Source organism: Hippocampus bargibanti, linkage group LG15, assembly GCF_051943395.1.
Source record: "Hippocampus bargibanti isolate YZ-2025 linkage group LG15, ASM5194339v1, whole genome shotgun sequence".
NCBI lineage: Eukaryota > Metazoa > Chordata > Actinopteri > Syngnathiformes > Syngnathidae > Hippocampus > Hippocampus bargibanti.
In genome coordinates, this window is record NC_142748.1 from 6,590,909 (window position 1) to 6,605,478 (window position 14,570).

The 14,570-nt window shown below is 42.9% G+C and overlaps 1 protein-coding gene across 22 annotated transcripts in view; it reads left to right on the forward strand.

Annotated features, from left to right (window-relative positions):
• The first annotated feature begins 628 nt into the window (after positions 1-628).
• Positions 629-14,570, forward strand: part of LOC148887344 (ankyrin-3-like) — a 48,259-nt gene continuing 34,317 nt past the window's right edge. For 10 of the 22 annotated variants that reach the window (XM_089015051.1, XM_089015052.1, XM_089015047.1 and 7 more), the window contains exons 1-9: positions 8,508-8,710; positions 8,916-8,939; positions 9,994-10,092; positions 11,091-11,189; positions 11,310-11,408; positions 11,484-11,681; positions 12,764-12,862; positions 14,003-14,101; positions 14,445-14,543. In XM_089015051.1, coding sequence (XP_088871177.1) covers positions 8,916-8,939; positions 9,994-10,092; positions 11,091-11,189; positions 11,310-11,408; positions 11,484-11,681; positions 12,764-12,862; positions 14,003-14,101; positions 14,445-14,543 — 816 coding nt within the window. In that variant the 5' untranslated portion in view covers positions 8,508-8,710. Of the gene's footprint in view, positions 1,135-7,261; positions 7,364-7,466; positions 7,566-7,677; positions 7,777-8,357; positions 8,457-8,506; positions 8,711-8,915; positions 8,940-9,993; positions 10,093-11,090; positions 11,190-11,309; positions 11,409-11,483; positions 11,682-12,763; positions 12,863-14,002; positions 14,102-14,444; positions 14,544-14,570 lie in introns of those variants that run through there. The other 12 variants (XM_089015056.1, XM_089015059.1, XM_089015057.1 and 9 more) reach the window with 5 other exon arrangements.

Genomic DNA, 14,570 nt, shown 5'->3' on the forward strand with positions numbered 1-14,570 from the left:
GCAAAGTGATGAAAGTGATTATGTTTTTCATATTAATAATGCTATCATACCAACTAGTAAAAAACATAATAACAGAATAATGTGAAAACATTTGTCTACCTGTCTAGGCTCTCTTGTTCACTTCAGAGATCCGTCTCGTTTGGGAATGACACATCCCTAGAAGTGAGCAGATTTGCAATTTGTTGAGTAACAGTCCCTGTTACGTTATTCTTTGTTGATGCATCTATACTGCATGCACCACATTGGCAGATCTGCTTATTGGAAAGACTTTCTGGGATTGGTTGAAAATCCTTCTTGGTTGTTGCTTAATTGGAAACTGGAGTCATCACAGTTAAGGGGGGACTATGGCGAATTTATATGAGAGCGGACAGGCAGGATTTGACTAATGTTATTGTGATCCAATTTGACCTTGAGGGAGGAACAAGACATTTTGTATCATCGTGACTCTTCTACATCTCCTTTTGTACCGCATTCCCACTCATGAAGTGTCAGATGTTACAGAGCAGAGGTTCTTCTTCTTAATCCCCCCCCCTCCCTTCCACACCCCATAGCCTCTCCCCTCCTTTTCTTCTCAACATTTTCCCCGCCGCTGTTTCCATCCCGCCCATACATCCCATCGAGACGCCGATGGATCGGATGGCTCGTGTCGCGCTCAGGTGCTTCCGGGGGGGCGGCGGTGGCGGGAACCAGTCTGCACCCCCCTCCTCTTGAGCTTCCCTATGGATGTGTGGACCTCCATTTGGGATGGTTTTTTTTTACAAGAGGATAATTCCACCAGGAGATGGAATTTTATTGTTTATTTATTTTTTAAAGGAGCGGAATGTAGGATGTGTTTGAGCAGGATCTCCAGGGAACATCCCGACCTCCAGCGCTAACGCTAATTGACCACCAGGTAGAATAGTGACATCCATCTAAACGTTCAAAAAAAGGAGATTAACCCAAAACGGGAGGTGAAGATTCATCCCCACCCTCACCCCATCTCCCACCTGTGAGGATTAAGCGGTAGACGGGATGGCGCACGCCGCCTCGCAGCTGAAGAAAAAGGCGGATGAGAACCTTGTGGCGGCCGAGGAAGAGCGAGAGAAGGAACGCAAGAGGGCCAGGAAGCGGACGCGGGGCGATGTGAAGAAAAAGGTAGAGGAAAGATGGAGGCGCCGTGTTGTGCTTGGCAGACTTAAAAAAAGATGAATGAGGGGAAAGAGGACAAGGTGGTATATTTTAGGCAGTTGGCTGCTATTAATATTTTGCTTCTTTTATCATCCTCTGTTGCTATTTTAGCAAATCAAAGAAATGGAATGCAACGATCTTTCTGTCATCTCTCATTGATGGACTTTGGATGCTGAAAAAGTGTGTCGGCGCACTAGACTTCATGTGTTTTGGCTGTCAGCAGTCACGCCCTGCGGTTCGCCGCGGGTGTCGTCAGTGTGTTTTTTTTTTTTTTTTTGTAGCCAGTGAGCATGCAAACGGCAAGTTTACAAACAGCCGGCAGGTGATCAATACAGTCGGATGGCTAATCATACGTGATCATTTGCCTAGGTGTCAATATTTTAATTGATTTGTTGTTTCTGTGTGTGTTTTTTGCTTTTTTTTGTCACTATGTGGCGCCACCCGTAACGTCCCACCTTTCATAGTCCCACAATGGGGAAATTTCTACATGTAATGGAGACTTTTTGTCATAATTAAACAATACCTCTTTTTTTTTTACTTTAATAACTATTTTTTCAAAAAAATGTTATTCTGCTTTCCTATCCAATAAGCAAGCAGCGTCCTTGCTACAGTGCAGTAGCCTTATAGCAGACATAGTTGTCGTTTGTTCAAACCTCATCCAGCATCGTTGCGTCATATTTTACATTTTTGTTGTTGTTGTTTTTTTGGGTGTTAGCCTCTGCGAGTTGACGGTCTCATCAGGAGCAGTGGCATGAATTATAGAACACATCCATTAGAGGGCGGAGGAGAGAGGCAAGACGGTGCAGAGGGAGTGTAGGGGGGATGCTAGTCGATAGCGAAAGCTAGTGGGCAGTAACCTCACATCAATATTTTTATTAATGCTTTGTGTACTTTTATATATTTTTATACTTTAAACTATCTACATGTCTTTTTATGATACTTTTTGGTGCAGTCGTGCATTTCAGCCCCCTGACATTTTCTTTTGTGCATAAAATACTTTGCTTTATTGTTGACCGCCCCATTCCTTTCAATTTTGCTGCTGTAGATTTCAAATTTCCCCATTGTGGGACTATTAAAGGCGTTCTGATTTTTATTTTGATCTAGGCACATGATAATCAGGTAGCTGAGCTGGCAGCAGGAGATCAAAAGTTCATGAATTGTTCCAATTTTGGATAGAAAACTGATCAAAAGGGGATATTTATTAACTAGCTAGCTATCTAACTTATCCTGTGACTGTCAAGTGACCTCGAGAGTTTTGAAAGGCACTTATAAATGAAATGTATTATTATTATTAGCTATCTAGCTTATTATTAGCTATCTAGCTTATTATTAGCTAGCTAGCTAGCTTTCTATCTATTTGAACTGCATTCCTATCGTCCATTTCGCTAAAGCTCTAGGCGGAACTTTGTCACTTTTTACTGACTTCTATTGGCTATCTAGCTGACTGGCTAGCTACCTAGCTAGCTATATATTAGCTATATATCTATCTAGCTATATAGCTTGTAGATAGCTAGCTATGTAGCTGGCTATCTGTATATCGTTGTAGTTGGCTGGCTAGCTATCTATCGGCTATCTATTAGCTAGCTAGCTTTCTATCCATTTGAGTGGAAATGGAGTCAATTAAACATCTAATTGTGCATTTTATTTTATTCATAAAACTATTTATCCGTGTTCCTTCCTTGGAATTAAACCTTTTTTTCCTCTTTCTAAATAGAACAATCAAACAGGCTAGTTGATAACACCGACTTGTGTAAATGGACTTCTCTCCATTCACAGTCATGTTGTTTATGCTAGCAGTGCACAACAACAAAGCAGCGTTTCTAACCACATAAGCTACTAAAGAAAATTATATTGACCAAAAGAACTTGAATGAATTGATTTTTCTACCATTTTGTGTGCATTTTTGTTGTCATTGGAGTGTTATGTTTCCGTGTGAGCTCGCTTCAGCCACCACACACATTCCTGTCAAGTCAGTGTTCTGCCTGTGTTTATTTATTCATGTTTGACTGCTCTGCCTCGGATATTAACCGCAGCAGCCGACGCTAACCCCGCTCCCTATTCCTCATTGCTATTATAGCTCCATGCGATGTTTTATTGTTCACAGTGAGCGTTCACTTATCGGGGCTGGTAAACATGTCGCCGATGCAGCAAAGCATCATGGATGTGGACACACGATTGTAGTTGTTTGCTATGCAAAAGAGAGGAGGTGGATGTTTGTATAGACAGACACCACGCGTGTGCCTGTGTGTCAGCATTTTTATCCTCCATCTGATTCTGAAGAGCCGGGACTGCAGTAGCCAGCCGGCCAATCAGATTGCAGCTTTTCAGAGGCAGGATGAAACGCGCACATACACACAGCGTTTTTGATCTTATTCCCATCGATGATGATTTCATCACATTACAGCGTCGATTACATCCGTTTTATTGCTCCCTGCGCGCAGGGGGAAATATGTTTGTATTTCAAATCCGTGTACGCTGAATATGATGTATTTAGTTCCCCCCCCTGAGTTGAAATTGATGATATGTTTGGCTAATGCAGGGTTTGAAATTGTCATACGCACAATGATTTTGAAATACGCTAATGAAAAACACCATAAAGTTCGACAATAGTTCCGCAGCAAATTGGAGGGCATTTGTTTCCGTGGCAACCTTTCCGAATTGATCATTAGATGGCTCATTAGGTGTGTGTGTGTGTTGTTTGATGCCGACCAATAATACTACTACGACTACTACTACTACTACTACTACTACTACTACTAATAATAATACATTTCATTTCTAAGCGCCTTTCAAAACTCTCAAGGTCACTTTATAGTCACAGGATCAGTTTTTGTTTCTGTGGGTGAGCAGCGGCAACCACTCAACCCGGAATAACTCAAATAAATAAAAAGCTAGCTAGCTAGCTGTTAGACAGCCAACAGATAGCCAGATAGATAGCTGGCCAACAGATAGTTAGCTTGCTGGACAGATAGCTAACATATAGCCAGCCAGCTCGCTAGATAGCTAATAATAATAATAACAGATTTCTAAGCGGCTTTCAAAACTCTCAAGGTCACTTTCCAGTCACATGATCAGTTTTTCTGTGGGTGAGCAGCGGCAGCCACGCGCGCCAGCGTTCACTCAACCCGGAAGTAACTCAAAGAGATAGATAGCTATCTAGTTAGCTAATGGTAAAAGCGTCTATCGTTTGAATGTTGGGGATGTCCCCCTCCTCCCGCCAATGTTGCAGCTTGTCGTTTTAAAGGAAATAAACTGCGCAAACTTGCTAACTTCTGATCGCGGAACCAATGCTAAGCTAAACGAACTGGCTCAACAAACCTCCAAGCTATCATAAGACTAAAGAATTTACCCAAACGTTCACTGGAGTCTCCTAGAAAGTGTTTTGCTGCTTTAATACCTGACGAAACCTTATAAATCCCGCTAATCTCTCCACCCTCAAAGCCTCGTCTGCTGCCTATGGTTACTTGTGTCTGTCTGCGCTATTTCGGACTACGAGAGTCGAGTGAGCCTGGCACCGCATTCTTTTTTCTTCCTCTTAACCAAACAAGATGAGGCCTTTAAATGGCGGCGTCTGGCTTTTTGCGTACCCGACAGCAAGTTGGTCTTTGGCGCTGGTGATTTTGGTTGTGGCGTACGGAGGCAGCGGATGTCCGCTTCAGATATGGTGAGTCACATCGGACGCTGTTTGGCATACGCTGTCGCTTTAAAGGACAACTGACGCTTCTGGAGAATTTGTGTCCATAATTTGTAAAATCACTTGAAATGACGTCTAATGAGCGTATTTTACAAAGATTCCACCGCATATAGCTATATCTTCCGTTTTAAGACTTACGCTGAGTATTCAGGAAGTCTTGTTTTCGAGTTGGTGACGAATCCAGACGTGACGTCACTGAAGACCGAGAAAGCGACACACAATGCATTTTGGGTACTTTGTTTGGTCTGAAAACTTCGTGTTGATGGCGAAATTAGAAGGAAAACATAAATAACGCGATGGTGAATCGTTGTGTGTTGCACCAAGACTACTATTTGATACTAGTTGACACAAATTCCCAGCAGACAAATCAGCCCATTTCCAACAGAGCTTGGGCGCCATCTTGTGCATTTTCTTCTGACGAGTCCTGATGTCTCGAATTGATCCGGAAGGACTTCTTTAATCGATTGCAAACATTTATGCTTTCCTCTTCGGAACTATTTGTATCATATTCATAACTGGATGAGTAACAAGAAAGCATTTTCTCCGAATCTCAAGCCATTGTTTTGCTTCTAGAGCAAGGCAAAACATCCTGGCGTGACGTCACGAACAAGGAGGTGGGACCTTCTGAAACTCGCCATTTTCGGGGTCATTTTGAAGTAGTTTTGGGACACTTTAACTCATTTTTATTGGTGTTTTGCATTTGACTAAAAATATCAGCCTGCGTGTTTTGGGTCTTTTAGATGCTATAAAACGTTTTTCTGATGTCAGTTAGGAGACCAAAAAAATGGTGTGGGTTGTCCTTTAACTCCAAAAATGTTGGTCCATCCGTCTGTTGCCGAAGAGTACAGGTGTGACCCTAATGAGGATAATCGTTATTGAAGCAAACAGCTGTTTGCCATTCGTAAGTCATTCACGGTATCTCTGCACTCACACATAAACACACGTACACTGTTTTGCATCACTAGCTGAGCTTAGCGCCGGAACTCTTCCATGAAAACCCCTCTTCAACCCCCCACAAGGACCCTGCCTGGACTTTCTCACTGCATGCCAGGTATTTTTAGCTTTGACATAATGCCCCTATCTCTCTCGACCGCTCACTCTCTTCCTCCTCAGTCAGTCAGTGGTCGCGCTAGCTAGCAACCGGCGTTCGAGTTTCACACTCTCTGCCGCAACATGGCCGTGGAAGAGGCGGCTGATTGTCCCGTGGTGAGTCCCCCATCTTGGTGTGAGAGCGAAAGATGGAGCCTATTGATAGTCGGAGAGGTTTTATATACTTGTTTGGGGTTGTTTTATGCATGGTGCTCTGCAGTGGTACAGCCTTGAACCTGCATCCATGATGAGGATGATGTGTTTGTGTTTTGGGGTGCGCGTCCATACACGTGGAGGTAAACACCTGACCTTGGAAGGCACTGCAAACTTGGCCGACGTGCTTATTAACCCATAGGCGATGACATAAATGGAGATTTTTCATAATTTGGTGTTGATCATCTGTCTTGCTACTTCAAGTACCAAAATGCATGTTGTTCAGTGGGACTATTGCTTCTGTGGCGGAATTTGTGAAATATACCTAAAAAAGGTCACCTCAAACCTCAATGAGACTTCCTGTATTTTGGGTTTATTAAATGGATGGAAAAAAATGGACACTTGTACTGTAAATATGGGTTGATGCAATACAGCTACATATATCAGTATAGCTATCTTGATACTTGCACTATGTAGTTTTTTTTTATGAAACGGTTTTGCACATTTACAGTATACAAATATTTCATTTTTACATTTTTATTTTACTATGCTTAGAATATCTTGTTTTTCTATCATTTCAACCCTTTCCATCCCATCTCCTTTCAAATCGCTGCTGTGGACTGCAAATTTCCCTATTGTGGGACAAATAAAGGTTTTCTGATTCTGATTCCTCTGACCTTTATTGGTCCTCTTCTGCGAAACACGTTTCCTGTTGTTAAGTTAAAATAGCTTTGGGTGCTGAATTTCCAATTCATTAAAAAAATCCATGACAATTTTCTAATGTATAGTTAAATAGCAGCATCAAACCAAAATGGCAGACTTCCTATGTGTTTTTTTTTAAAGAATATTTGTGAAGTGTTTGTGATGCCTCTTTGCTGGCATGTGTACCACTGGAACGTTTGTCAAAAAAACAAAGGGCTCGAGTTTCATCGGAAGGCTTCCTGTATAAGGTCAAACGGGTCATGTCGTATTTGTATCAGTCACCTTGTGGAACGCTCGTGTTGATAGGCTGAAACTGTGCATGTTTGATTGGACAAACTCAAGTCAATGCTGTTATAAATACAAGAAAAAGCTATTGTTTGTTACCTGGAATCATTTTTCCAACATTACAAATCAGTCAAAATTTGTGATTTTATATATATTTTTTTCCCTTTTTAGACGGACGTGAATGCTTGTTATTTGCGAGCGGCGCGCGCCGGCAACTTAGAGAAAGCGTTGGACTACTTGAAGAATGGCGTGGATATCAACATTTGTAATCAGGTGAGTTCTTAAAACACAATTTGAGTACTCTGAATTAAAAAAAAAAACATTTTATTTACAAACCAGCAAAATTCTAAACGGCTACGTGTACATGTGTCAACAGAACGGCCTCAATGCTTTGCACTTGGCATCCAAGGAAGGCCACGCGGAGGTGGTGGCCGAGCTCCTTCAGCAGGGAGCCAATGTGGATGCGTCCACCAAGGTGTCACGTTTTCACGCACACATTGCATGAACAACCCCATCCATGTAAAATTGGTGCTGAGCCACATTTGAAAACATTTTTATCATGCTTTTTTTCTCCCATTTTCCCACAGAAAGGCAATACAGCGCTACACATTGCGTCTCTGGCCGGCCAGATGGAAGTGGTGAAGGAGTTGGTGACGTACAACGCTAACATTAATGCACAGTCGCAGGTAATGTGGGGAGAAATAATTTCATTTATTGACTTAAACCAGGGGTGTCAAAGTAATTGTTTGCCGCGGGCCACATTGTAGTTACGGTTTCCTCTCGAGGGCCGTTATGAATTTGGGGAAGCCATTAGAATGTAGAATCCCCTCCACATATTACATAAAGAGCGCACAACAAATGAATGAATAACTCGTTTTCAAATCTCAAGTCAAGAAGAATGACTGTTATTGTGGTTTACATCCAAAAATATGAAATTTCGGTTAGGATTTTAGCATGCATCATAGAATTTTACAAGTTTGATTTGCTTTCACGGGCCGAAAAAAATGATGTGGCGGGCCGGATTTGGCCCGCGGGCCTTGACTTTGACACCCGTGACTTAAACGGTTAATCGAGGCCAGATCTCCTGCTCGAGGATGACAGTTGCGTCCGTTCACCTCAGATTGACCCCAGATTTTCTGTGCTTCCATTGCGGGCCTTGTGTTCGGCCAACGAAGCATACAATAGCATGAAACTTTTAAATATGCTTACTTCTATTCTTTTTATTATCTATAAAACCCGATTTTCTCTTTGTCTATTTATTTGACAGAATGGCTTCACGCCGCTGTACATGGCGGCGCAAGAGAATCACCTGGACGTCGTGCACTACTTGCTGGAACACGGCTCCAGTCAAAGCATCGCAACCGAGGTAACCGTTGAATAAATAAACATATTGAACGACTAAAATGACATTGTTGTATCTACCCGTTTACGCAGGACGGCTTCACGCCGCTGGCGGTGGCGTTACAGCAGGGCCACGACCAGGCGGTGTCACTGCTCCTGGAGAACGACACCAAGGGCAAAGTACGCCTCCCGGCGCTGCACATTGCCGCCAGGAAGGACGACACCAAGGCCGCCGCCCTCCTCCTACAAAGCGACCACAACGCCGATGTGGAGTCGAAGGTAAGGCCAATGGAAGACGCCATCTTGCCATGGTGTTTATTTTATCATCGGTCGAGAAGAAGTCCAGTCATGTGTTCGGTCCGCTTTTTAAGTCATTTCACGGAGTGCGTCGCCATCATGCCGCCATGGTGTCGCTGTTGTCGTGGTTCTCTAACCACCCCACATTCTTTTCTCATCCCGTCCCTCTTTGACCTTCCGTTTCTAGATGATGGTGAATAGAACAACAGAGGTACATATATTCTCTTGCTCTGCTCTTCTTCTCTCTTTCCTCCTCTTCCTCCCCATGGTTTCATTGCAAAGCCTTCACGCTACTAGCATGGACACTAAAATGCTAGCATGAAAGGTTTTGCTGGCTCACTTTTTGTGCACCTGAAGCTTCACGTCACATTTACATTTGGTGTGTGTGTGGACACGTATGCTGTATTTATGTACAAATGTGTACAAAATACACAGCAAGGTGACATGAGGGGTTCTATTTACGTGACTAACGCTAATCAGGTGCGAAGTCAACCTGCGCAGAGGCGTGTTACAATGGCCGCTTGCGCATATTTTACAAAGGGTATTTTGCGCCGTTGTGGGCGTGAACATCGCCAACGGATTTTCTTTGCACCAAAAAGAATCCACTTTTGCTTCTGTGACATTTCAAGATGTTTGTGTTAGATGCATGCTGTAACGCAGGGGTGTCAAACTCATTTCACATTGTGGGCCACATATGGCCTCTGTAGATGTCAAGTGGGCCGGACCATTAAAATTATATGCTACGAATAACCAAAATACACAAACCTGTTGAAAACACACCAAGAACAAATGTTTCCCACGCATCTCTGTAAAAAAAATGACATGGTCCATTTTTCATTGGAAATTCTTTTGGCTAATGATTGTGTTGAAACCGCGGATGAAAAGCACCACTCAGTCCCCTAGTGGACAATGCTTGAATTGCACCTCATTCAAAATATGAATTCCATGTAGTTCGTGCATTTTTTCCACTTTTAAATTGTCCTGATCAAACTTCCTTGGGGCCGGTTCCGGCCCGCGGGCCGTATGTTTGACACCACTGTTGTAATGCATGAATATTTATTTAACCCTTATTGTATCTTTTGCTGTTAGTAACCACTAAAAACTGCTCTTGTGTTGTTGTATCTGCACGCTATTCATTTGATAGTAGCCCATGCGCTTTATTTTATTGTATACTTTTTTTTGCTTTATTTGTCTCACATTGTCTCACAGGGGAAAAAATGGCCGTGTCATTTTAATGCTCTCTCTTTTTTTTTCTTGTGTCTCAGAGCGGCTTCACGCCTCTCCACATCGCCGCTCACTACGGCAACATCAACGTGGCCACCCTGCTGCTCAACAGAGGCGCCGCCGTCGACTTCAAGGCGCGGGTTAGTTTTTGCCGTGTGTTTCTGCGTGCAATGTGTTTGTGACAAAAGTATGCGCCAGCTGTCTGTGTCACTCTGCAGAAAGACACGTGTCGCATGTACTCCCATGTCCGTCGTCCTGTATAGACAAATGTATAGAGGGTCTTGAGGACCATATTTGGGTGACATGTTGAAATGAAGAACGTCAAGTCAGTCGCATGTTACAGTGTAGATCCCCATTAGGCCTTAGTATTCTAAATTGTACCACAATTGTCCTTAATATTTACTAAATTATTCTTGAAGTTATTGCAAATAAACATTGTGTTCATTAACTCATTTACTGCCAGACGTGCAAAAATGTGTCCACTCCACTGCCAAGGTTTTTGTCATTGTCACTCGAATTTAAGGACTCACAGAATATTGAGTTTTTAGGACTGCATAAACATTCATTGCAGCGTAAGAAACCTTAGACTCTCTTTTTTTCAACAGAAAAAAAAGTTAATTCCTAAATTACATGGGTCTGGAGTTATATGAGCTTGAAGTGAGGGCAGGTGTCCAAAATACGATGCAATGCATACATATTGGTTTATTTAGCGCTTTAACAGCAGCTGTAGCTGGAACAAAGCGGTAACATGGAAAAAAGTGGAAATGCTGCCCGTTGTGGGAGAGAAAAACATTGCCAGAAGTCTGGCCAGCGCTTAATCAGCACCCAAGGAAGAAAAAACAAAACCCGAACAAATTTGGGAATGGCGCGCTCTGTCATATTTTCAATTCTCGAATAAGTTCATGAATGGCAGTGAACGAGTTAACCAATAACAAAAACAGTCGCATCTCGGCTGAGGCTCCGAGTTACAAACCAAATTCCGCTAACACACAGGTGTCAAAGTCAAAGCCTGGGGGCCAAATCTGGCCCGCCACATCATTTTATTCGGTCCGCGAAGGCAAATAAAACCTGTGAAATTCCATTCTTGTGGCGCTTATAAATGAAATGTAATATTATTATTATTTATTTTCGCATCCAGAATGACATCACACCACTGCACGTGGCTTCCAAGCGTGGGAACAGTAACATGGTGCGCCTCCTGGTGGAGCGAGGAGCCAAAATAGACGCACGGACCAAGGTGTGCATGGACCCACCCCTGCTCTTGTATATGGTGGCCATTCGTCACTATGTCAAGTCAAAATATTGAATTTAATATAAAGAATTTGAATGAAAATTACTCTCCTGTTCAATACCCCAGGATGGTCTGACGCCGCTGCACTGCGGAGCTCGTAGCGGCCACGAGCAGGTGGTGGAGATGTTACTCAGCCGAGGCGCTCCCATTCTCTCCAAGACCAAGGTAATGCCACATCACGCTAACCCCGTTAGCCGTCACTCTTACCACCTTTTGTCGACTACCGGTGGGCCCACCCAGAACGGTCTGTCGCCGCTCCACATGGCAACGCAAGGCGACCACCTCAACTGCGTGCAGCTGCTCCTGCATCACGACGCGCCGGTGGATGACGTGACCAACGACTACTTGACGGCGCTTCACGTCGCAGCCCATTGCGGTCACTACAAGGTGGCTAAGGTCATTGTGGACAAAAAGGCCAATCCCAATGCCAAAGCTCTGGTGAGGAGGCCATTTTTTAAAATTTATTTATCAATGAAAAGGTTTCTTCAGACGTCATCTGTACTTCTTTGAATGTGTCAAATGTTTCGCTCCTTATCCGAAAAGCTTCGTCAGCGAAGTAAACCACGTGCTTACAACAGACTTCTTAGATCGTTACCACGTAGGCTTAGTCATGCTGATAAGGTGATACCAGAGCGAATGGGACAATCAGGGCCAGTCATAGACATTAATCAGTCGGGACAAAAGAAGTAATCAGATTAGATTCAGGGAATAGTCCTCTGCTCCCCCCAAATTTTGAGCAGGGACCTATCAAAGCAGATGTCTGGCACCGCCACCTCTGTCAATCATAATAATTATAATGATAATGATACTACTAAGTATTAGTATTAGTATCATAACTATTATAACAATAATAATAATAATAATACATTTCATATATAATCGCTTTCAAAATTCAAGGACACTTTACAGTTACAGGATATTTTTTCTGCGGGTGATATAGGGCCAGAGCTACCAGCAAAAAAAATGTTCTCTGACGAAGCTTTTCGGATGAGGAGCGAAATGTTCCGACACCTTCAAAGATGATGCTTCAGTCCTTTCTGCTCACATCTAGATGAGTGTACATAAGCTGTGCAATGGAAGCCTCTACAAAAAAAAATCTATAAAAAAAATAAAATTTTTAGTGATAACTCCAAACTAAAATTGATTATTTACCTCATCCTACATTCTCACGGACTTCTCTTAATTTATCTCAAAGGCTACCTTCAGAGATGTTGCGTCCTCAGCTGCTGTCCCAGAGTAGAGACAGCAATGCTGGTTGTGTAACGGGAGACGTCGGGGTGTGGTTAAAGAGCCTGGCAGCGTCCAGAGTCAAGAAAAGGGAGGGGAAACTAAAAAGTAGTGTGAAGTCATGGCATTGAGCAAGGAGGAGAGACGAGAGCGCAAACTATTTGCATTCAGAGTGAATTCTTTCCACACGCACTCTTCCTCAGGGAGGGAAAGAAAGTAGAGTGTAGATTTTTCCATATAAAGTTCCAGCAGCCGTTGTTTGAAGTCACCTTTTGTTCTCCGTCTGCCTCCAGAATGGTTTCACACCACTGCACATCGCCTGCAAGAAGAACCGAGTCAAGGTGATGGAGCTCCTGCTCAAGCACGGCGCTTCCATACAGGCGGTCACCGAGGTATGTCGCATAGCTACAAAGCATATGGGAGAAAAGTAGCGGGACGCTGCGCCGAATGAACAAATCGGGGCTTGGAATGGAGCCGTTGTGGTCAGTTATGGGCCTGCAAATTTATGGGAATAGTTTGCTTCATTTTTTTTCTTACACTGGACAAAATGAGAGCCTGTAAATGTGGGTTTTGAGTGTAGTGTGCAAGAACAGCTTTGAGGTGAACTACAATTTATATGCAGTGCAGAAACTAATTAATTATTATTTAATGTAATCACATTAACTGTGAAAATCGCTGTGTTTCCAACAAATATATGCATACAAGTAACATCCGACTTACGACCGGGTTCCGTTCCAACAAAATGGTCGTAAGTCAAACGGTCGTAAGTCGAAATCCTTTCAAAATGGCTGACGCGAGGTTTATACAACTGAATAGTATACAATGTCAATCTGTTGTTTTTAAGCAACTTTTTCTAATGAATGCTATTATATACACCAAACTGTTTAGAGTTCATTTATAAATTTGATAACTTTTAGTGTCATTTTTATCACTTTATATATTCGAATTATCAATTTTTATTACTATATACCTGTACGTATAATATATACCAAACTAAACTGTGTACTGTACAGTTTATTTATAAATTTTATACTTACCTTTTAGTGTCGCCGCACACGCGCTCTACTGACCCAAATACGCATGGCTTCGCACGCATGTGCGCTGTTAAAAAAAAATCGCTAGAAGAGGTCGCCCAACACACACGCTCAGACTCAGGCAGACGCAGAAGGGAAAAAAAGCAGTGAACAGTACTACAGGAGACAGTATCTGTACTGTGTAACTACTGTACTGAGTGTAGTCACGCAGTAGATTGCTGTGCAAGAGTGAAATACTGGCTGGCCAGAATTGTAGTATGTGTTGCCGGCTGCTTGCGCGTTGCCGTGCCTATTGTAAAATAAAAAATACATTAAAATCTGGTGGTCGTAAATATGGGTGGTCGTAAATTGCACCGATCATAACTCGGATGTTACTAGTATATATATTTTTTCCAATGCCACCCTCATACTCACTTATCCACTTCCCCAATACTTTTGCAATGCAAAATTAACATTTCCAATTGAAGTCATATCAGTTTTGTCTCCCTTCACTCGCAGTCCGGCCTGACTCCCATTCACGTTGCGGCGTTCATGGGACATGAAAACATCGTCCACCACCTCATCAACCACGGCGCCTCACCCAACACCAGCAACGTGGTAAGTAAAAGTGCATTAATATCCCCCGGTAATCAAATTAAACACCACCCTGCGTTCTCCATTTAGAAAAGAGTAGTTTTAGTGATATCTATTGTAGTATTATTCCGGTTGCAATAAAGTACTGCACAGTTAGCTCATCAACCTCAAGTATTTGCTCGCCCACGCTGTGTCTGTGGCCGGGGTTACCGCGGCGACGGGTGTTATGGGACGTCATTAGGGCGTGCATGAAAAAAAATTGGAGCGTTTCATTTCTTCACCCTGGTGTCTATTTGGAACATTTTGGAGAAGTTTTAAGTATTTTTTTATGTCATAGTTTGTTTGTGTGTATGTGTGTGTGTTCCAGAGGGGGGAAACTGCACTTCACATGGCTGCAAGGGCGGGACAATCTAATGTGGTGCGATATTTGGTCCAGAATGGTGCGCTAGTTGATGCCAAGGCTAAGGTAGTGTGTGTGTGCGCTGTATAATGT